General features: G+C 30.6%; 2 protein-coding genes across 3 annotated transcripts; both read right to left on the bottom strand.

Annotated features, from left to right (window-relative positions):
* Nucleotides 1-6,476: 6,476 nt before the first annotated feature.
* On the bottom strand, nt 6,477-8,451 carry LOC18110111 (vestitone reductase-like). Its single transcript, XM_052450848.1, has 4 exons — nt 8,299-8,451; nt 7,210-7,734; nt 6,936-7,131; nt 6,477-6,847 (listed from the first exon to the last, which is right to left on the bottom strand). The coding sequence occupies exons 1-4, from the start codon at nt 8,417-8,419 to the stop codon at nt 6,706-6,708; spliced, it is 984 nt and encodes a 327-aa protein (XP_052306808.1). The 5' UTR covers nt 8,420-8,451; the 3' UTR covers nt 6,477-6,705.
* Nucleotides 8,452-11,612: 3,161 nt separating this feature from the next.
* LOC18110108 (vestitone reductase) lies at nt 11,613-23,197 on the bottom strand. Of its 2 annotated transcripts, XM_052450843.1 has the most exons (5): nt 22,951-23,197; nt 21,930-22,454; nt 21,183-21,378; nt 21,061-21,089; nt 11,613-11,943 (listed from the first exon to the last, which is right to left on the bottom strand). In XM_052450843.1, exons 1-5 carry the CDS (start codon nt 23,078-23,080, stop codon nt 11,822-11,824), a joined length of 1,002 nt encoding a protein of 333 aa, XP_052306803.1. In that variant the 5' UTR covers nt 23,081-23,197; the 3' UTR covers nt 11,613-11,821. The 2 variants fall into 2 exon arrangements, with proteins under 2 accessions (XP_052306803.1, XP_006388410.1); XM_006388348.3 differs by lacking the exons at nt 21,061-21,089; nt 21,183-21,378; nt 21,930-22,454; nt 22,951-23,197 and adding exons at nt 12,192-12,387; nt 12,655-13,182; nt 13,467-13,634 and having other exon boundaries at nt 11,613-11,963.
* Nucleotides 23,198-23,299: the final 102 nt, after the last annotated feature.

Raw genomic sequence — 23,299 nt, 5'->3', positions numbered from 1 at the left:
GATATGGCCTAGGTAGTCGATTTGTGTAACTCCGAATCGACACTTGGACTCTTTAGCAAACAATTCATTGTTTGCCAAAATTTGTAAAACAATTTGCAAATGAGTGAGATGGTCTTCCCATGATTTAGAGTATACCAAAATATCATCGAAGAAAACCAAAATAAATTTCCGGAGATATGGACGAAAAAGGTCATTCATGAGACTTTGGAAAGTTGCGTGGGCGTTAGTGAGACCAAATGGCATGACGACAAACTTATAATGCCCTTCATGTGTTCGAAAAGCTGTCTTAGGGATGTCGCCTTCGCGTACCCGGATTTGATGATAGCCGGACCGTAGATCCAATTTGGAATAGTACCGGGATCCATGTAGTTCATCCAAAAGTTCATCGATCACTGGAATTGGATATTTATCTTTAATGGTAATTTCATTCAAGGCGCGATAGTCCACACAAAATCGCCAAGCTCCATCTGCTTTTTTAACTAGTAAAATAGGTGACGAGAATGGACTATTACTTGGCCTTATCAAATCTGACTTTAAAAGTTCTTGTACCATTCTCTCTATCTCGGTTTTTTGGTAATAGGGATATCGGTAGGGTCTAACACTTACTGGACCTGAATTTGGCTGCAATGGTATGTGATGGTCATTGGATCTTTTGGGAGGTAAACTGGCAGGCTGTTCAAACACGTGAGAGAATTTGGAAAGAAGGCTATTCATCTCAGGAGGGTGGTGTATAGTGTTATTACTGGGATAAGAGAGAATGATTTGAAGGAAGAAGCCAATTCCCTGTGGCCCTTGGAACTCTTTTCCTGTGAATGCTGCGTTGTCTGTGTGCCTTAGTCCATGAAGGGTTTGTGTTTCTCCCTGCTTTTTGTAGCTTATAGTGAGCTTTTTGAAATCCATTTCAATGGGGCCACGGGTTTTAAGCCATTGTACACCCAACATTAATTGACAAGCGGTGACTAGAAGGATATAGTAATTGGCAGTGATGGTTTGCCCTTGAATGTTCAGTGTGAGACCTTGGCATTGTCCATTGCAGGTAATCTTCTCCCGGTTAGCAACCATGACCTGAAATTGTTTGCTGCGGTTTACTAGCAATCCAAACTTGGAGACCACCGCTTGATCAATGAAGTTATGAGTGCTGCCTCCATCGATGAGTACTGTTACACTCTTGTTCCTCAAACTTCCCAACACACGTAAGGTTTGGGGGTGTTCGGCACTAGCAATGGCATGGAACGAGATTTCTGGTATGTCTTCAGAATTCATCATTTCTTGAGAATCATCAGTGTTTTCCTCAAGGCTCGTTCGATCATAAACAGTTGTGGCAGTTCACAGCGATGGCCTGGAATGAATTTCTCATCACAATAGTAACACAACCCTTTTTCCCTCCGTTCCTTAGCTTCTTGATTGGTTATCCTCCGAAATGATTTTGGAGAAGGGGTTGCTCGCTGTGATGGTGGTGGTCTCAGGACTCCCGCTGCTGAATTGGTGGGCACCATGGATGTCAGCATATTGTGTGATGATCGGGTTGGAAGGCTGGCTTTCTTATGTAATAGATTGCGCTCCTCAAGCAGTCGTGCAACCCCGATTGCATCTGCCAATGTGTGAGGCTGTTTGATCTTTACATCGATACGAATATCATCTTGAAGACCTGCAACAAAACATCCTATGAGGAAACCTTCAGGCAGGCCGTCAACTTGATGGGAGAGTCTTTCGAAGGCTTCCTGGTAGGCTGCCACAGTGTTGGTTTGTCTAAGACGCATGAGTGACTCTGATGGGTCCTCGTATTCTGTAGGTCCAAAGCGTAGCAAAATTGCTTGGACAAACTCGCTCCACATGAGGGGTCCTCGAAACTTGTTCAGTCATCTATGCCATTGAAGGGCAATTCCATCTAAGTGGAAGGAGGCTAACTGGACTTGTTAAGCAGGTGCAATGTCCTGAAAATCAAAATATTGCTCTGCTTTATACACCCAACCTGTAGGATCATTACCATCAAAACGTGGAAATGAGAGTTTGAGTTGTGGACATGGCTGACCATTGGTGTTAAGAGAACAGGAAGTGTGGAATTGTGATGATCCTTTTGGTGCGAATGGGTTGATTTCAGGAGAGTTAGGATTTGGATTTCGGATGGTGCGAAGGGCTTGGAGTTCAGTTAACACTGCCTGTAAAACAGAGTTTACCTGATCAAAACTTGATTCATGCCTAGCTAAGGCTTCATTGACCTCGTTGCGGAATTCGACATTACTTTTTCCACGAGTGTCCACAGTGGCGAAGCCAGAAATTTTTAATTAAAGGGGCAAATTACTAATAAATACTTGATATTAATTAAGTATTATATAGACATGTGTTATATAGAAAAATCAATTTAAAACATATATACTAACTTATATTAAATAAAATTAATTTAAGAATACTTTTAAAATAAAAAAAATTACATTATAATTGTTCTTTTCGAGTTTTTATATTTTAAAATCGCTTCATAATGATTTTATTATCAATCTCATCGAAGATATTTTTTTTAAAATAGCCCAAATCATATAAAAAAACGTTGTTGAAAAAAAGATTTTGTAGTAATTTTAATGGAATGCATATAAGAAAATCCAAAGATGAATGATTTTCCAAGAAACATGCATTTGCTTTATTTGGACGTGAAGACAGTATTTTTTTTCTCTTTTTTTATTTCCCATATTTTTCTGTAACTCCCCTTCTATTCATGGGACTTTTCAACTTCTAATTTCTGTTTATGCACATAAGCATGCTTATAAAAAGTTAAGGCAGTTGCCCCATTATGCCCCATTGTGGCTCCGCCCCTGAGTGTCCATGATAACCAGGCTCTGATACCACATATGATTATAATTTAGAAAGAAGTAGAAGAAGCAGGAAAGAAGAGGACTATAACTTTGGATAATTTCTGAGATATCCTTTATTGAATGCCCTCAGGCTTTATATACAGGAATGAATTGTTAAATGCTGGAAAGTAGGAAAGTAATTAGAGATTCCCGAAAGAAATCCTTATTATCTGCTAACAATCTAATTAAAATAAACTTAACTTGACTTATTCTATAACAACTTGACGACAAAGCATGATCCACGTCCATGTGACTCAACGTGCCCCTGCTTGTGCCACTACTCACCTCTGCTGCTATATTCACGTCCATATCACTACTGTGCACATATCAAAATCAACACATGATGAAATATTGATTACAATGGCAGACAGTTGCAAGGAAGGAATCTTTAATTATATTTTACATGCGTTGCGAAATAATGAAAATATATAATATATTATAACATAAGATGTAATACGTGGGTGCGAGAATGAATCTAAAGAAATCCCTTCTCCTTGCATGATTGAATTTATCTTTTATTTTTTAATGAAATGTGTGTTCAAATAAATTGCCAACACATTATTATGTAAAAAACTAATAAGCTTGGGATTTTGTTTTTTACTGTAAGAGCTCACATTGTTTATATTCTTATATTTTACTATGGATATATTGTTTATAATTTTTTTTTTAATTTGATCCTCACACATTATTTTATTTTATGCGATTGTATTCTTTCTAGGTCAAATTCAAAAGCAATTGAGTTAAATTTGTTAACTAAAAATAAAATTAAAAGATAAGGGATTGAAATAAAAATTACGCCATAAATATATGATGGTTTTAAATTTTATACAAAAAATTTAATTTAATCCTTATACTTTAAGAATTATACATATTCGGTGTCTAATGATATCGATGCAACAAAAACAAATAAGCCCTAATAAAATGGCCAAGCGAGCTAGCCTGACTTGCCAGGCTTAAAGCGCATGACCTTTTCTTTTTATATTATTTTTTTTGTAATTATTTTTTAAAATTAATGTTTTTTTTATGTTTTTTCAATTTTTTTTATATTTAGTTTAATATCATTTTCTCTTTTATTCTGTTTGGATATTCATTTTTAAATTACAGTTATTTTTTTGTTATATAATTTCGAAGATTCATCTATTATTATTTTTTAATAATTTGTATTGATGTACTTTATTTTTTAAAAATAAAATATTTTTATTTTCAAATAATATTTATAATATATGTAGCCTTGCATGATATTTTTTTTTATTGTATTCAATTAATTTAATGTGTATATTTTTTTTTATCGTTTGATTAAATAAAAAAATATTTTAATAAACAAATTTAGCAAACACGACAAGGTAAATGTCACATCTTACGAGATTAAAAATCTTGATCTACATATATCTCTTGATTTTTCCAGTTTTATTTTTAGTTATAGTTTATGGTTTCTTTTTTAGTTTATTAATACATAGTTCTTGATTTATTATGTATATATAAATTTATTATTTTCACTTAATTTTTTTTAATATAAAAATATGTTGGAAAAGACTGTATATATAATTTTTTTTTTATTAAAAAACAAAGATCGCTGCAGGTAAAGTGTCTAGTACAATAAAAACATTGAACTTTTTATAGCTAAGATTATATATTTCGACTGAGAAGGGCTTTCTTTTAAAAACAAATTTCATGAAATGAGTGCTCAGATTATTTGTTTGCACATCCAATAGCAAACATTAAATCTCTTATAATTAATAAACACTAATGAGTGTGGAAAAACATTTCTAGACCCGCACCAATAAATATTATGATATTATGAATTATAATAGTAATTTATAATGTTTTGTATTTTTTTTAATCTTTTTACTCTTTGGTTATTAATTTTATTTTAATTTAGTTCTCACATTATTTTTTTTATTGAGATTTTGAGTTAGTATTTTATTTTAATTTACCTTTTAAATATTTATTATGGTATCAAAAATATATCATAATATTGAGTTGATACTTAATTTGATAATTGTAGTAACATTTGTGACATTAATTATTAAAAAACATATAATACCTTAGTGTTTCACCGTGATTTGTGAGTGAGAATACCATTGATTCACATAGTGTTTTTATTTTTTTATCCTTCATTTTTTATTATTTAGGTTATCAAACTTTTTTTTTCAACTTCATCCTTTCACATTTTGTTAATTGATCATTGAACTTAATGATTTGTTTTGTTTTTTTTTTTTTTTTTTTGTATTTTCATGATCTCAAAAAATTATCGGTATTGAGTTGGCTCTAAATTTTGCAAAGTAGAATTCAGTTTGATTGTTTGTGAAGAGTTAAAAATTAAGGGATCAAAATTGCAAGTGAAGTGAAATGACAACTCTTTATTAAAAAAATTCATTTTTGATCCTTTATTTTCTTAGTCTAACCATTAAGCTTTTTTATAATTTTATCCATCAACATTATATTGATTGGTGTTTTAGCTTTTTGCAAATAAGAATTTAGTTTTATTGTTTTTTAAAAATTAAAAATGAGGAGATCAAAACTAAAAGTTTGGTGTAGTGGCAAGCCTTTTAAAAACAACTAGTGTCACCGTTTTGTAGCCTTGAGATTTTTTCCAAATCCTATTTGGCCCTTTTAATTTGAGAATTATACGATTTAGTTCAATATTTTATTTATTCATATTTCAGTCCTCAAGTTTGAGAGAGGAGAGAGAGAAAGTTGTTGAATTACGATGAAGGAGAGATAAAGTTGCTAATTGACCATATTTCAACAAAAAAAAAAGATTGATCTTGGTGCCAACATTACATTCAACAATAAGAGTCTCATTGAGGTCGTTTTAAACTTTTAACTTGCTTGAAAAGGTAGATCGTGTTAAGAGAAGAATTTTTTTTCCAGTTTGGTTTTGTGTTTTTGATATTTTTTAGGGATTTTAGGATGCTAAATTTTTTTTTGAGATTCTAAGAGTATTTATTAAGTGTTTTTAAATGAAACTTGATTGGAAAATAGATTCTAGGTCAAAAGGACACCCCCAACTTTTTGATCACCTTTATGGTGGTGAATTATAGACAAGAGACAACCCTTTGTCTGTTTTTTTTTTAAACGGGGCAGGCAATGCAATTTTAAAAAAAATATAAAAAAATCCAGGCGTGCGAGCCTGGACTAGCAGGCCAACACACTTGTGTTTAATTTTTTTATGGCTAAAGTGTATTAAGAGTTTGTTTGGGAACGCGGTGCAAACCGTGTTCCCTTAAAATTTAAAATTTTGGTTTTTGCTAATTTTTTTTATATTTTCGAATTGTTTTGATGTGCTGGTATCAAAAATAATTTTTTTACAATAAAAAAAATATTATTTTAATATATTTTTAAGTGAAAAACACTTTAAATCGCAACTGCTACTACAATCCTAAACATATTTTAAGTTATCCAACCTTGTGGGTCTAACATCTTTTTTATTATATTTCCAACAATTGAGGTGTAATTTATTCAAAATTAAATAATTTATAATATATTAGGTATATATATTTTTTATTTTTAGATTAATTAAAAATATATTTTAAATATTATTTTATTAGATTCTTATTTGACAAAGAAAGATGGGATACGTTATAAACAATTAATTAGCCAGTTGAATATCTGGGAATCAAAAACTCGTTAATTTAAAGAGTCTTTATTATTATTATTATTATTATTATTGTTATTTGATTTATTAGATCAACTACTTTAGTTACAACGCGTTGGCCTTGGAATTCTGATGCACCGGAAACCACTGAAAATATTCAATGAATTTTACAAAACCACATCAGCAAACTGTCTAGAAGATATGATAGGGCCGGCAGATGCTATGATGATTCTATTACACAACAGTTTGTCTTAACCTGAACTAGAGATAACCCTTTTCTTTGCAGCTTTGAATTGCCCCATCAAACATTTCATCGAGCCCGCACTTAAATTTGAAACCCAAATCCAGTAATTTCTTTGATGAGAGGCCAGCGAGTCTGGTGCCTTCGATTTCCTTCAAAGATCTGCCAGCAATTAAGGAGAAGTAATTAACATTTAGCTTTTATTTTCAAGATTAAGAGAAGAACAAGGGGAAGATTAAAAAGTACTCACTCCAATGATGGTAGGGGGCACTCAGGATACTTGGAGGACAGAAATTTAGACATCTTTTCAATGGTTATTGTGTGTGAAGAACAAATGTTTCTCCCTTTCGCATCAGGATGTTCGAAGAGGAAAATGTGTGCCCTGGCCACATCATCAACATGCACCATAGACATATTCAAAAGAGTACCGTATTTCTGCTGCTCACCTGAAATGATATCCATTGGAAACAGTTCCTTCAAGAAATCATAGGATCATTAAGAAGAACAAACAGAACAGAACTTACCCAGTACCATAGCCAGCGACGTGTGCACCGAGCCAGGAAACTTGGAACAAATGAAAGGTCCATTAATAAAAGAAGGGATTATTGTCACAAGATCAAATCCATGTTCATCAGCAAATTCGAGAGCTCTCTTCTCCGTTAATGTCTTGGAAATAAAGTAAGGGCCCGCGAAGGATTTTAAGGCCTTAACATGCTCTACATCAGTCCAATAACTCTCATCCATTGTGTCCACATCACTGTCATTAAACACTACTGCCGCGCCACTGGAAGTGTACACTACTCTCTTTACAGTCATGGAGTTCAAGCAAGCCTTCAAGATGCCTAATGTTCCATCAATTGCTCTTTGGACGACCACTTCCTCAGGTTCCTTGCTTTCAAAATCAACAGGGGTAGCTACATGAAAGACTCCAATGCATCCTTTAATAGCCACCTCAAAGCTGTTGGGGTCACTTAGATCTGCCTGGAAGATTTGAAGCTTCTCGGATGCTTCTGGTAGACTTGTTAGGAAGCTGACATCTCTCTTGTGTTCTGGTCACGCATCAAAATGATGAAAAGACTGAGAATTAACTTTTGATATTTATGCAGGTGGGATTCACAACCTATGCTGAATCAAACGAGTTGAAACTTTAATCATCTTTGAGAAAAAGAAAATTGATGCAATGTAACCATCGCAGTACTTACCGATCCATACTAATTACGTGCCAAATGATGTTATTGATTAGATCAGTAACATCACGCATAAGAAATCGTCTTTATTGATCAAATCAGTGTTTCTGTTGGTGAATCCCACTAGACATGTCTCAAATTCTAAGAGTAATTGGGATGCAAGTAAGAAAAAGTGGCAGAACAGACATGTTCTCAATTTGATTATAGGATCTTATTAAAGCAGTTGAATAATTTTATTACCATGAACTTTATTAGGAGACAATATACAAAGAAAACACCAAAGTTTTGTAACGATGTTGAAATGAATTTGTTTATCTATGAACGATGAATTTAATGTATCTGTTCATGTAAGTAGTTTCTAAACATGGTAATGTGCTGCTCCTTATCGAAGCTGTGTTGACAATGAGAAGAGGAACAAAAGCTCACCTGGGTCAGGTCTAATGGTGGTGTGAACAGAGTAGCCATGTTCAAGGAGCCTCATGATCAACCAAGATGCTAAGAACCCAGTACCACCAGTTACACACACTTTACCTTTATCTCCTTCCATCTCTCTCTCTCTCTCTCTCAATGAAGATGAATCGCACAAATGGCAGTGTATAGAGAGTTTTATATATATATATATATATATATATATATATATATATATATATAAGTAGCACATTAATTAAAAAAAATAGCACCGTTAAAAAATTAATTAAAAAAATAATATAGTCTATAAAATTACAGATAATGTATTGATTGAGAGTCAGCATATAGTATATGCGATTTATTTACAAAATATTAGTTTTTTTAAAAAATAATTTTGAATTTTGAATTTAAAAAACAAATAAATATTATTTAATATCTTTATCGTGATAATGATAATTTTTATTTATTTTTTTAATTATAAAAATAATAGACAATAATTATAAGTTTTAAATTTACAGGTTTTAATATTTAATATATCATTTATGATTTTATAATATTTTCAATTAAGTTTTTAATTATACGATTTCTTCAATATTTTATTTGTACTGCATTATTTTTTTTTTATAAAAAAACTCCACATATAAATACATGAATTGTTTGTTTTTTTTTAATAATATTTTAATATATTTATAAATAAAAAATATTTTAAAAAACATTCATAACCACGCTCTAAACACTCTTACTGAAAGAAAGCTAATTCAACGTTTTGGTAGTGGATACCTGTCGAATCTTGTCTTGGTTATTCTCGGTTCTCCATCATTGTTTTTTATAGAATTTACCTCCACAAAATCGTTGGACAAATGAAGGGGCCAAGATTAATAATATTTAATTATAAGTTTTAAATTTACAGGTTTTAATATTTAACTAGCTTTGATACCCGCGTGATGCCTCGGGTTATTGTTTTTGCATAAAAAATATTAAAAAAAATAAAAATTTAAAAATCTTGGGTTTTTCTGTAAAGTTATACCCAAGAATCTTGGGTTTGGCTGCAACGCCTGACCTAAGAGTAATATTTATAATATTAATAATAAAATTAAACTTGCATGATCCAAGTTTAAGTGAGTCTGGCTGTAACACCGGACCCAAGAATACTGGATGTGGGTCTGGCTATAAAGTCGTGTCATAAAAGTGTGATAATTAAATAGATTAATTAAAAAAAACAAAGAAAAAAAATCAACAGGAAGGAAAAAACTAATGAAGAAAAAGAAAAAAAAACATTGAATTAATTGGGTCAACCTTTTAAACCAGGTTATCCCGTAAAACCTGGGATTTGCGTCATGAAAGTTTGATAACTAAATAGAAAAAAAAATAACGGGTTTACCTAGAATTAACCGGGTTAACCTATCAAACCAAGTTAACCCGTTAAGTCCAGGATACATGTCATGAAAGTATGAAAGTCTGATAATTAAATAGAAAGAAAATTAACTTTAACAAACTAAACTAAATGAAAAAAATAACTCGTCAAATCAGGTTAACCCATCAAACCCGAGATTCATATCATGAAAATTTGATAACTAAATAAAAAAAATTTAACATTAACAAACTAAATCAAACAAAAAAAATTCATTAAAAAAATAAAAACAAAAAACAAAAGAAAAAAACAGTTATATAATATAATACAATATAATAATAATTATAATTATAATTATAATTATAATGAAAAAACGTGGGGAAAATTTAAAAAAATGAAAAAAAAAGTGGGGAAAGCTAAAGCTAAAGCTAAATTCTCAACCAACTCAATATTGAAAAAATAAATTTAATAAAGATAATTTAAAAAAAAAACATGTGGGGGAAACAGTGTAGCCAAACAAAAACCATGTAAGGGAAACACTGTACTAATCCATAATATTTTTTTTTAAAAAAAAAGTTACAAAGCTAATCTCTCAACCAGCTCAATATATATAAAAAAACCGACAAAGGCTATCTAAAAAAAAGAAGAAGTCAATTTTGGGTAAAAGAAATGAAAAAAAAAATGTACAAAAAAGGAAACAAAAGCGGAAAAAAAAACACGCGGGGAAAGCTACAGTGTTTTAAAGAAAAAGACAAAAAAACTAAATTTTCAACCAGCTCAATAGTAAAAAAATAAAATTAACAAAAATAATTCTGAAAAAAAAATATGTAAAAAATGACAATTTTGGAAAAAAAGAAAAATAAAAAAATAAAAAAAACATATGGGGAAAGCTAAAGTTAGATTATCAGTCAACTCAATATTGAAAAAATAAATTTGATAAAGATAATTTTTTTAAAAAATATATGGGGAAACACTGCAGCAAAACAAAAACTATGTAGGGGAAACACTATAGCAATTCATATTGTTTTTTTTTTAAAAAAAACTACAAAGCTAAATTCTCAACCAACTTAATATAAAAAAAATAAAATCTACAAAGACCATTTTGAAAAAAAAAGAATAAATAAATAAATAAAAAAAACAATGTATGTGAATATTATAGCAATCCACAATGTTTTAAAGAAAAAAACTACATAGTTAAATTTTCAACCAGCTCAATATTTAAAAAAATTAGCAAAGATAATTTTGAAATAAAAAAATTTTTAAAAAAAAAACAAAAAGAAGAAGAAGAAATCAATTTTGGGTAAAAAAAAAAAAGCAAAAAAATACATGTAAAAAAAACAAAAGCAAAAAAAAAAAAAAACCCTGCTACAGTGAATATCCACGCATTTTAGAGTTAATTATAAGTAGCACCACGTGATGCGTGAACTGAAGCAGGCATGTTTAGACAAATGAAGGGGCCAAGATTAATATAGGTTGGTAATGCTTGGTATGAAAGTTACAAGGTCTAATTAATCCGTTGAAGTTTTGGAAATAAAGCAAGGACCCATGGATAAGCTTGAAGCTCTGATATAATCAACATTGCTCCAGTAACTTTCATCCATCATTTCCACGCCACTGTCATTAAAAGCTACCAACTCGTTTCACTGTCTTTGAATTCAAGCAAGCCTTCAAGATTCTGATGGAGAAGGGCTTTCTTTTATTTTTTTTAATTATGAAATGTGTGTTTAAAAAATTGCTAACACATTATTAAGTAAAAAACTACAATGCATGAGTTTTTCATTGTAAGAGCTGATAATATTATGCATTATATTTTACTGTAGAGCTACTGTTTATAAATTCTTTTTTAATTTTATCTTCGTATATTTTTTTATACAACTACATCATTTCAAGGGCAATTAAATCGAGTTTGTTAATTAAGAATAAAATTAAAAATAGATGACTAGAGTAGAAAACCCGTCACAAATATGTGCTGATTTTAAAATTTACATAAAAAATTTAAATTAATCATTATATTTTAAAAATTATATATATTTGATATCTCAATATTTCACTTGAGTGAAATATTGATTACAATGACAGACAATTACAAGGAAGGAATTTTTATTAATATTTTACATGCGTGCGAAATAATGAAAATATATAATATATATATTATAAGATAAGATGTAATACGTGGGTGCGAGAATGAATCTAAAGAAATCCCTTCTCCTTGCATGATTGAATTGCCCCATCAAACATGTCTTCAAGACCGTGCTCAAATTTGAATCCACAATCCAAGAGCTTCTTGGGTGAGAGGCCACGCATTTTGAATCCTTTAATGTCCATCAAGGAACTACGGGCAAATACATAAGTTTGGAAACATATGCAAAAAATATATGGAATTTGCTCTCAACTTCTATCTCATTCTTCCAATTCGTCTAATTCCATCCAATTGATCTTGTTTTCCTTAAATTTTGTGTCAAATTAACTAACATAAAATCTAATAAAAGTTACTAATCGATGAATTTTGCCGAAGAATTAATACCAGGAAAGAAATATAGGCTCAAGATATGCAACTCACTCTTTCGTGGGAATCTGAAATTCTGGGTATCTAGTGGAAAGAAATTCAGACATCTCATCGATGGATATTTCTTCCCATGAACAAATATACCTTCCTTTTGCATGAGGGAATTCGAGCAGGAATATATACGCCCTGGCTACATCATCTGTGTGCACCACATTTAGCTTGATAAGGAGATGATACAATCGTTTCTCACCTGCGCACACAAACAAAGTCATTAAACATGTTTATAACCTTTGTTGTGGATTAAAAGAATGAACCCAAGTCAGTTTAAAATTAATGATGTAGATTCCAGATTAATTTTTTTAAAAAATTCTAAAGCTGTTAACTTTCCGTGTCGACCGAGTTTAATAACACTACATAAAAATATTAAAAAGTAAAAAAGATTTGAACATATGCTACAAGATAAAATTCAAGTTCTAAATAGTCCCAATTAAAGTTAAACCAAAACAAATTAGCTCACCAAAAATCAAAGATAGTGACCATCGGACCGATTCAGGGATGCGAGGGCATATGAAAGGACCGACGATTAGTGGAGGAATCAAGAACACAAGATCCAATCCATATTGCTCAGCAAAAGCAAGAGCTGCCCTTTCAGTCTTATTCTTAGCAACCAAGTAGGAAGTGCCAAAACGATTTAGGCTTCTATAATAATCTATGTTGGTCCACGAACTCTCATCCACCACCTTCTCATCACCATCACCACTATATATAACTGTGGCTTGACTAGAAGCACAGACAACTCTCTTCACTGTCTTTGCATTTACACATGCTCTCAAAACCCCTAGAGTGCCATCAACAGCTCTTTTGGTGATCACTTCTTCTGGTTCTCTATCAGCGAAGTCAAGGGGGAACGCGAGATGAAAGACTCCCATGCATCCCTCAATGGCCTCATTGAAACTGTCTGGATCGTCAAGATCTGCGTTAAAGATTTGCAGTTTCTCTGCCGCTCTTGCTAGGTTTGTGAGGTAGCTTATGTCTTTGCTAATTCCTGGCCATGCATATAGTACAAAAAGAGATTATCAGGGTCATGTCATGTTTAACGCACACACATTTCAGCATTCAACAAATTAATTATTAATAGATGTCCACATGATTATGCACACTTCATTTTATTCGAAAGATATTTCTTAATCTGAGAGCTCCTAATTAAGAATAAAAGAAAGAAATATTAGTTGAGTTACAATTACGTACTTTGGCTATATGTAGCCATACTAATTTAGGAAGGGCAAATACAAGAATTTTCAAGATTAAAGGGGAAAAACGTATGCTCACCTGGGCTAGATCTAATTGTGGTTCTGACAGTGTAACCATGTTCAAGAAGCCTCATTATCAGCCATGAAGCAACAAAACCAGCTCCACCAGTTACACAGACCAAGCCTTCTCCACCTCCCATTTGTTATCTCTTCCTTTCTCTGTCTCGGTAAGGTAGGATCATTCACCTTTTAAAAACAACATGTCTCTATTATTGGCATGTTTAATACGTGGCGAAGGCCGCTTTTAATTTTTCTTTTTATTTAATTCTAGGACACACCTTATTTGTGAAAGTGAAACCCAATTTTCCAAAGCTATTGGATGCCACAATAGATGGTTTTAACAAGTTTAAAACGTGTTAGGCCTCTCGCAATGGATGAAATTAATATACGAAGCCCCTCATGATAGGTTTCTTTTTTTGAGTTGTATTCTATGGGTTTTTTTTTTGGATGCATGTCAATTTTTATTGTTGTATAGTTTGATAAAAAAAATTTTAAAAAAATAAGTTATTAAATCCATCTCATTGCCCGGCTCGAGTGTTTTGCAGATTAACTTAATTTGATCCAGGTCGATCAAAAATATTGTTATTATATTTTATAAAAAAAGAAGAGAGAGATTACGATGACATCAACTAGAAAACAATTTCCTAGTTATCAAACTAATTTTTAATCGGCTCACATCTAATCGGCTCTGGTTTGGTTTAATTTGAAACCCAAGTTAGGCAAAAGCCCAAGTCAGGGGTCTCTCAACTTCTTGACTTGTTTTTTTAGTTATCATTAACAAATCTTTTTAACATTTACTAACATCTTTAATTCTTTATTTGTTTTATTAAATGAATGCATAAAATTTTTATCTCGTAAAAAAAAAATCTTGTTGCTACAAAATATATTAGCAATGGTTTGTACTTTTTTTTTTATTAAGAAAATTGATCTAACTCAGGACTTTTTCCTTGACTCTGGTAAGCTGTTGTTTTCTTCTAGGAAAAAAAATATTATGATTCAAATGCGAGGGAAAAAAAAAAGCAAATTGTTGTCTATTTAGGTGATAGAATTTTAACTAAGAAACCTTTTTTTGACCTTACTTCAAATCATTAATAATTAGGTTGTTTATATATATATATATATATATATAAGTTTATGGATTTTTTATTAAAATAAAATTATTAAAATAAAATATATTATTCATAATTTCTTTGATGGTGTGAAGCGCTTTATTGATGTTTATATTTTTTATGTGTTGACAAAAAAATATATATTTCAGTCACGGTAATGTAGCTAGCTAGTTAACATATATTAGGAGGTCATGGCATTTCATTGTAGGGATGAATGATGAAATGCCATGGTCTTTTCACTTTGGTATTTTTTAAAATTTTTAATTTAGTTGTGTTTTAATTTTATTCTCGAATATTGAGTTTACTGGGTAATGAATTTTATAATTTGTTTTAATTTGCTTTCTATAGATTTGATTAAGAATTAATATCATTTGATTTTTATGGGGTTATCACCGTCTCATGTCCCAAATCACAAGTCTTGCGAGTTAGCTAGATTGACTCAGGTTTTTTTTTCTTTTTAATTGAATTTTTCTTTTTAATTTTACCATTCAATATTGAGTTGATTGAGAACTGAATTTTAAAATTTGTTTATTTGATTTTTATGGAGTTATCATATTCTCCTAACCTGTAAAGAGAAGGTATTAACACCTCTAATACACCTTACTTGAGATAAACTGCTTCGTTTATCTGTTCGATATAAACTAAAAAAATGTTGTATTTTCTAACTGTTGGTATGTTTATGGTCGAAGAAAAGTTCTACTTAGTAAGGAGGTCATTATCTTGTCAAGTTAAAAACTCAACCGTTATAATGTCAATATAAAAATAAAAGAAGCTATCTTTTTATTTAATATCGGGAATACGTCTTACGTATAAATTCATAATCCCAGATACTAACAGAAAACTAAATAAATGTTTTAGTATTTTTGAATTTAATATCAGGAACACGTCTTACGTATAATTTCAGAATTCTGGATACTAACAGAAAACTAAATAAATGTTTTAGTATTTTTGAATTTAAAATAAGGAATACATCTTACATATAAGTTCATAATTCCACATATTAAAAAGAAACATAACAGTTTTTTTTATAACCTTTTAATTCATATTTCAGTATTTTTGGTCCTTTTAATTTGAGAATTATATGATTTAGTTCAAGATTTTATTTTATTCATATTTCAGTCCTCAAGTTTGAGAGATGAGAGAGATAGAGTTGTTGAATTACGACGAATGAAAGATAAAGTTGTTGGATGACCATATTTCAAAAAAAAAAAGAGATTAATCTTGGTGTCAATATTCCATTCAATAATAAGAGTCTCATTAAGATCTTTTAAAACCTTTAACTTGCTTGAAAAGGTAGATCGTGTTAAGAGAGGAATTTTTTTCTCGTTTGATTTTGTCTTTTTGACATTTTTTAGGGTTTTTAGGATGATAAATTGTTTTTTTAAGGTTCTAAGGGTATTTACTGAGTGTTTTTAGATGAAAATTGATTGGAAAATAGATTTTAGATCAAAAGGACACCCCCAACTTTTTGGTCACCTCTATGGTGGTGAATTATGGACAAGAGACAACCCTTTGTCTGGTTTTTTTTAACGGGGTAGGCAATGCAATTTGAAAAAAATATAAAAAAACCCAGGCGCGCAAGCCTGGACTAGCAGGCCAGCACACTTGTGTTTATTTTTTTATGGCTAAATGGTGTTAAGAGTTTGTTTGGGAACGTGGTGCAAACCGCGTTCCCTCAAATTTTGAAATTTTTTTTTTGCTATTTTTTTTATGTTTTTATATCGTTTTGATGTGCTGATATCAAAAATAATTTTTTTAAAATAAAAAAAATATTATTTTGATGCATTTCTAAACAAAAGCATTTTGAATCTCAACCGCTATTACAATCTCAAACACACCTTAAGTCATCCAGTCTTGTGGATTTGACACTTTTTTATTATATTTCCAACAATTTGACACTTTTTTATTATATTTCCAACAATTGAAGTGTAATTTATTCAAAATTAAATAATTTATAATATATTGGGTATATTTTTTTATTTTTAGATTAATTAAGAATATATTTTAAATATTATTTTGATTTTTCTTTTCTTTTCTTTTCCTTTTTCCTTCACTCAGCTGCTGATATTGCATAAGCGGTTCAATTTAACGGTTCTGTTTAAATAGCTCTGACTAAAGATTCCGATGGAGAAGGGCTTTCTTTCATTTTTTTTTATTTTTTAATTAATGTGTGTTCAGATAAATTAATGGGAACACCTTACTAAGTTAAAAACTAAAACCCATGCTGACATTGTACATCATCTTATTGTTCCTTTTTTTTTTAATTCGGTCCTCACACATTTCTTTTATGAGATTGCATCCTTTCTAAGGGAAATTCAAAGGAAATTGAATTGAGTTTGTTGACTAAGAATAAAATTGAAAGACAGGAGATTAAAGTAGAAAACATACCATAAATAGATGATGGTTTCAAGGTTCACACAAAAAATTTAATTTAGTCCTTATATTTTAAAAATTATACATATGCGGAACCTAATGACATGGATACAATAAAAAAATAAGGGTCTAGTCGCGCAGACCTTAACAAAATGGGCCAGACTTGCTAGGCCCGGAAACACCAGACCTTTCCTTTTTTTATATTATTTTTTTCTAATTATTTTTTTAAGTTAATACTTTTTTATATGTTTTCAAAAACACTTTTATTTATATTTAGATTAATATCATTCTCTCTTTTATTTATATTTTATTTAGATAACCTCTTTTAAATTAAGATTATTTTTTTGTTATGCATTTAAATTTTGAAGATTCATCTATTATTTTTTTTAATCTTTTGTATTGATGTACTTTATTTTTTAAAAATAAAATATTTTTATTTTCAAATAATATTTATAATATATGTAGCCTTGCATGATATTTTTTTTCCTTTTATTTTATCCAATCAATTTAATATGTGTATCTATTTTTATTATCGTTTGATTGAATACAAATATATTTTAATAAACAAATTTACAAACACAATAGGGTAAATGTCATGTCTTACGAGATTAAATATCTTAATCTATACATGTCTCTCGATTTTTCCAGTTTTATTTTTAGTTATAGTTTATGGTTTCTTTTTAGTTTATTAATACATAGTTCTTGATTTATTTGATTATATATATGTATAAACTTTTTTATTTTCACTTAAAATTTCTTTTAATACAAAAATGTGTTGTAAGAGGCTGTAAATATAATTTTTTTTATTGAAAAAAATATATGTAACCTGCAAAGAATCACATGTCAAATGTCTAGCACAATAACAAACATTGAACTTTTTATAGCTAAGATTATATATTTCGACTGAGAAGGGCTTTCTTTTTCTTTTAAAAAACAATTCATGAAATGAGTGCTCAGATTATTTGTTTGCACATCCAATAGCAAACATTAAATCTCTTATAATTAACAAACACTAATGGGTGTGGAAAAACATTTCTAGACCCACAACAATAAATAAATATTATAGATTATAATAGTAATTCATAATGTTTTGTATTTTTTTTTTATCTTTTTAATCTTTGGTTATTAAATTTTTATTATTTTTAATTTAGTTCTCCCATTATGTTTTTATTGAGATTTTGGGTTAGTATTTTATTTTAATTTACCTTTTAAATATTTATTATGGTATCGAAAAAATATCCTAGTATTGAGTTAGTACTCAATTTGGTGATTGTGGTCACATTTGTTACATTGATTATTAAAAAACATATAATACCTCAGTGTTTCATCGTGGTTTGTGAGTGAGAACACCAATATTGATTCCCATAGTGTTTTTATTTTTTTGTCCATCATTTATTTTACTTCGGCTATCGAACTTTTTTTTTGTCAACTTCATCCTTTTACATTTCATTAATTAATCATTGAACTTGATGATTTGTTTTGTTTTATTTTTTTTCAAGATCTCAAAAAATTATGAGTATTGAGTTGACTTTAAATTTTGCAAAGTAGAATTCAGTTTGATTGTTTGTGAAGAATTAAAAATTAAGGGACCAAAATTGAAAATGAGGTGAAATGAAAACCCTTTATTAAAAAAATTCAATTTTTATCTTTTATTTTCTTAGTCCAACCATCAAGCTATCCATTAACATTGTATTGACCGGTGATTCAGCTTTTTGCAAATAAAAAATTAGTTTTATTGTTTTTTAAAAATTAAAAATGAGGAGATCAAAACTAAAAGTTTGGTGTAATGAAAAACCTTTTAAAAAATATTAGTGTCACCGCCTTTTAGCCTTGAGATTTTGTCCAAATCCTATTTGGTCCTTTTAATTTGAAAAATATATGATTTAGTCCAAGATTTTATTTTATTTATATTTCAGTCTCAAGTTTGCAAGAGGAGAGTGAGTTGTTGAATTACGATAAATGAGAGATAAAGTTGTTGATTGATCATATTTCAAAAAAAAAAAACATCTTGGTGTCATCATTTCATTGAACAACGAGAGTTTCATTGAGGTATTTTTAAATTTTTAACTTGCTTGAAAAGGTAGATCATGTTAACGGAGGAAATGTTTTCCTAGTTTAATTTTGCGTTTTTGATATTTTTTAGGGGTTTTAGGATGATAAATTGTTTTTGAGGTTCTAAAAAGTGTTTATTAAGTATTTTTTTAAAAAATATAGTGTTGAATGTTTTTAGACAAACCTTTTTTTTTTTCCCGTATTCTGCTTTGTATTTTAACTTGTAAAATCAAGTCACATCAGATTAAAACCGCATTACTTAATTGGAGACAGACAAGTATTAATTAGCCAGTTGACTGACAGATGGATTTGACTGCACTTTCGAAGGATTCTAAGGAAAACACCGACAACTACTGTCTTATTTGACGAAGAAAGATGGGATACGTTATAAACAATTAATTAGCCAGTTGACTGACAGAGGTAGAATGACTGACAGATGGATTTGACTGCACTTTCGAAGGATACGTTATAAACAATTAATATAGGTTGGTATGAAAGTTACAAGGTCTAATTAATCCGTTGAAGTTTTGGAAATAAAGCAAGGACCCATGGATAAGTTTGAAGCTCTGATATAATCAACATTGCTCCAGTAACTTTCATCCATCATTTCCACGCCACTGTCATTAAAAGCTACCGCTGATGCACAAGAGGTGTCCACAACTCGTTTCACTGTCTTTGAATTCAAGCAAGCCTTCAAGATTCCTAATGTTCCATCAGCTGCTCCTTGGATAACTACTTCCTCGGCTTCTCCATTTCCAAAATCTTGAGGCAGAGGAGTAGCTACATGAAAGACACCAATACATCCTTTAATAGCCACATCAAAGCCGTCGGGTTCACTTAAATCTGCATAGAAGACTTGTAGTCTCTCTGATCCTCCTGGTAGACTTGTCAGGAAGCTAACGTCCCTCTTGTGTTCTGGTCACATATATAGCACAAAGTTAAAAAAAAAAAAAACATAATGAAAATGTTGATGTTAAAAACATCTGGTGAATTAGAACTTTTCAAAATTCAATGGATAGTGGTACAAATGCCACCCCTAAATTCACTTTTGATCCAAAATTTTATTTTATTTACCTTTCAGTCTCTTGGTTTGAGAAAGAAAAAAAAGAGAGTCACTAGATTACTGATGAGGGGAAGAGAAAATCATTATTGTCTTCAATTTCAACCACGAAAAAAAATTGATATTGGTGTCAGCGGGTTCCTTTAGATGAGACAAGTTTCATTTAGATGTTATTTGACCTGAACCTTACTTAAGAAGGTAAATACGGGGTTGGAAAGTTCTTTTAGTTCGGGATTGATTTTGGGCTTTTTAACCAATTTCTGGGTTATTTATGCCATAAATAGGTTTATTAATGTTTTAGGGGTTTCTATAAGGTGTTTTAAGGTAAAACTTGAGTTAAAAATAAGTTTTCGAGTATAAAACATATTTCCCTGACTTTTTAGTGACCAGAGTAGACTAGTAGACGACGCGTCACATGAGTTTTTTTATTTTTTTCAGACAAATTTGTGGACGGATTTAAATCCTTTGATAATTTTATCTGTAAAAATAACATGTCATCATACTTGTTGACATTTTTTTCATTCATTTTTTTCATTCATTTTTTTCATTCATATAGTTAAAATGGACATTTTAACTATATGAGTTTGTGATTCAACTTGTTTTTTAAATATTTTTTAAAGTATTTTTTTTAATCTAAATAAATATTAATTGAATGTTTTTTTAGATATTTTTTTATTGTTTTTATATATTGATGTTAAAAATTAAAAAATTATTTTAATATATCATTAATTAAAAAATATTTTTAAAAAACATCTTAAACTGGGTTACAAAACACCATTTAATCATGAAAAATACACCATGCGGTACACTTAAAAACAAATGGGCTGTTCAAAAAAACTAGAGAAAAACAATTACGAGTTAGAGCCAAAATGATAATATAGTTTTTTGACGAAATATTTAAAAAAGTCCCTTCTCCTTGCAGGATTGTATAGCTCCATCAAACATGTCTCCAAGACCGTACTTAAATTTGAACCCACAATCCAGGAGCTTCTTGGATGAGAGGCTACATATTTTATAACCTTCAATGTCCTTCAAGGATGAAATGGATCTGCATCCAAGAGAGAGATGTAAGGTCCACAAAATAAATTAGAAACAGCTTTCTTTAAAGATTAATGGAAACATGTAGGAAATGCAGGCTCACTCTCTTGCTGGGATTTGAAGATCTGGGTATGTAGCAGAAAGAAATTCAAACATCTCATTGAGCGATACTTCGTTCGATGAACAAAGATATCTCCCTTTTGCATTAGAATTTTCAAGCAGAAAAATGTGTGCCATAGCCACATCATCTATGTGTACCATGTTCGACTTGATAAGGAATCGATAGTGATTCCTGTTGCCTGCACATTCAAAGCTGTCAAAAGTTCTTGTATGAATGCTGCAGCTTATAGCATCCATTAACATAACTTCTAGGAAAGGATTTCTGACATTAAGTTTACGTTTGTTTCATATAAAATAGCTTACGTGAAATATTTTCCTCAATTTTCTTATTTATTTACTTGACAAAACTTAGTAATTGTAAAATATTCTTAGAAAAATATTCAAAACAAGTTATTCTACCTGAAAAAAAACCAAGTCTAACTCATATATAATCCAAAAATAAGTTTTTTTTTTTTTATAATAAATAACTTATGATAAAAATGATTTAACTTAAACACATGACTGGTAAAATTGATTCACAGTAACTAAGGAAATTAAGTAGCATAAGTTAGAATTAATGAGTTAAAATTAAAATTCATGATTTTTTTTTATTAAATGAAGATTTAACTAACAACCTTTTAATTTAGTTTAGAATTCATTTTGCAACTAAATAGATTCTGAATTGTTTTTAAGCCGAAAGTTAAAATGAACCAGTTTGCAAGAGTCATAGCAAATGAAACTGAAAACATACCCAGAACCATGGCTAGTCCCATGTGCACAGACCTTGGGATTTTAGGACAAATGAAGGGACCGAACACCAGGGAAGGAATCAAAGTCACTAGATCCAATCCATGTTGTTCGGCAAATTCCAGAGCTGCCCTTTCGGTATATGTCTTGGCAATCAAGGAAGGATTGCCAATTACATTTAGACTTCTGAAGTAATCTATGTCTGTCCATGCACTCTCATCCGCCACTTGTTGACCATTTCCACTAAATAAAACAGTCGATATACCTGAAGTGTAAACAACTCTCTTCACTGTCTTTGAATTTAGGCATGCCTGCAAAACACCTATGGTTCCTTCGGTAGCTCTCTTGATGACCATTTCTTCTGCTTCTTCTTTCGTAAAACCAGTTGGATGAGCCACATGAAAGACTCCTGTGCATCCTTCAATGGCCTCGTTGAAACTGTCTGGTCTGTCAAGATCCGCGTTAAAAATCTGGAGTCTCTCTTTCGCTCCTGGTAGACCTGTGAGATAGCCGATGCCCTGTTTACCATCTGGCCATATAACATCAAAGGATTCATTATAATTAGTTTCGCTCTCAATCAGTAAAATCATGCTAGCAATTAACTTCATTCAATACTACATTTTTTGGATGCTTGGGAACTGAGGTTGACACTTTCTTGAAAAGTAAAGACTATATTATTGTGTTTGATATTGTTATTGGTGGTGCTTTTCTGCATAGTTCTTTGTGTCTTCAGCATATAATTTAAGTATAAAATCATTTTGTAAAAGCATATATACAAGCTAAGAAGCAGAATCAACTAGGAATAGGAGTAAATCAAATTTCAGAAATGGTATAAATGTTGGCACAAATTAGCTACAAATCCTGCCTGAAAGCATTTTCTCACGGGAAACATGTACAGCTATCGCAATCATATATTGAAGCTCAAACACTATCATACCTGCTACTACAATGATCAAATCAATAAGAAGTTATTTTATTCAGAGATAGAAAAATGTAAGTACTGACAAAGGAAATAAGAATCTCACCTGTAGGGTTGGATCTAACAGTGGTTCGAACAGTGTAACCTTGTTCAAGAAGCCTCATAATCAACCATGAGGCAACGAATCCTGTTCCACCAGTTACACAGACCACACCTTTCCCTGAATATCCTTCCATTTCTCCTACGCTGTAAGACACTAAACTGCCTTCATCAACAAGGGTTACTCCCGGGGGCCCGACGTATTTCAGTATAAATCCCCGATGATAACAATGTGAAATGACTTGCAATTGACGTTCTAATATTCTATGCTATAAATCAATGATCGTCTGTAATGAGACGATGATAATGGACAAACAGTCCAATTTATATCTCTGTCCAAGAACAACGTGCATTTC

This window comes from Populus trichocarpa, chromosome 2, assembly GCF_000002775.5.
Source record: "Populus trichocarpa isolate Nisqually-1 chromosome 2, P.trichocarpa_v4.1, whole genome shotgun sequence".
Lineage (NCBI taxonomy): Eukaryota > Viridiplantae > Streptophyta > Magnoliopsida > Malpighiales > Salicaceae > Populus > Populus trichocarpa.
The sequence above is the reverse complement of the archived record's forward strand: the minus strand, read 5'-3'. Positions and strand labels throughout refer to the sequence as shown.

Bases quoted from the DNA above. Each gene is read 5' to 3' on its own strand.
- LOC18110108 (XM_052450843.1), bottom strand. From the start codon at position 23,080: ATGGAAGGATATTCAGGGAAAGGTGTGGTCTGTGTAACTGGTGGAACA. The intron at 21,090-21,182 runs GTGAGCCTGCAT...TCTTGGATGCAG, and splicing joins CTTCAAATCCCAGCAAGAGA to ATCCATTTCATCCTTGAAGG. The intron at 11,944-21,060 runs GTTATAAAATAT...TGGACATTAAAG, and splicing joins ATCCTTGAAGGACATTGAAG to GATTCAAAATGCGTGGCCTC.
- LOC18110111 (XM_052450848.1), bottom strand. From the start codon at position 8,419: ATGGAAGGAGATAAAGGTAAAGTGTGTGTAACTGGTGGTACTGGGTTC. The intron at 7,735-8,298 runs GTGAGCTTTTGT...ATGCGTGACCAG, and splicing joins CACCATTAGACCTGACCCAG to AACACAAGAGAGATGTCAGC. The intron at 6,848-6,935 runs GTGAGTACTTTT...AATTGCTGGCAG, and splicing joins TGCCCCCTACCATCATTGGA to ATCTTTGAAGGAAATCGAAG.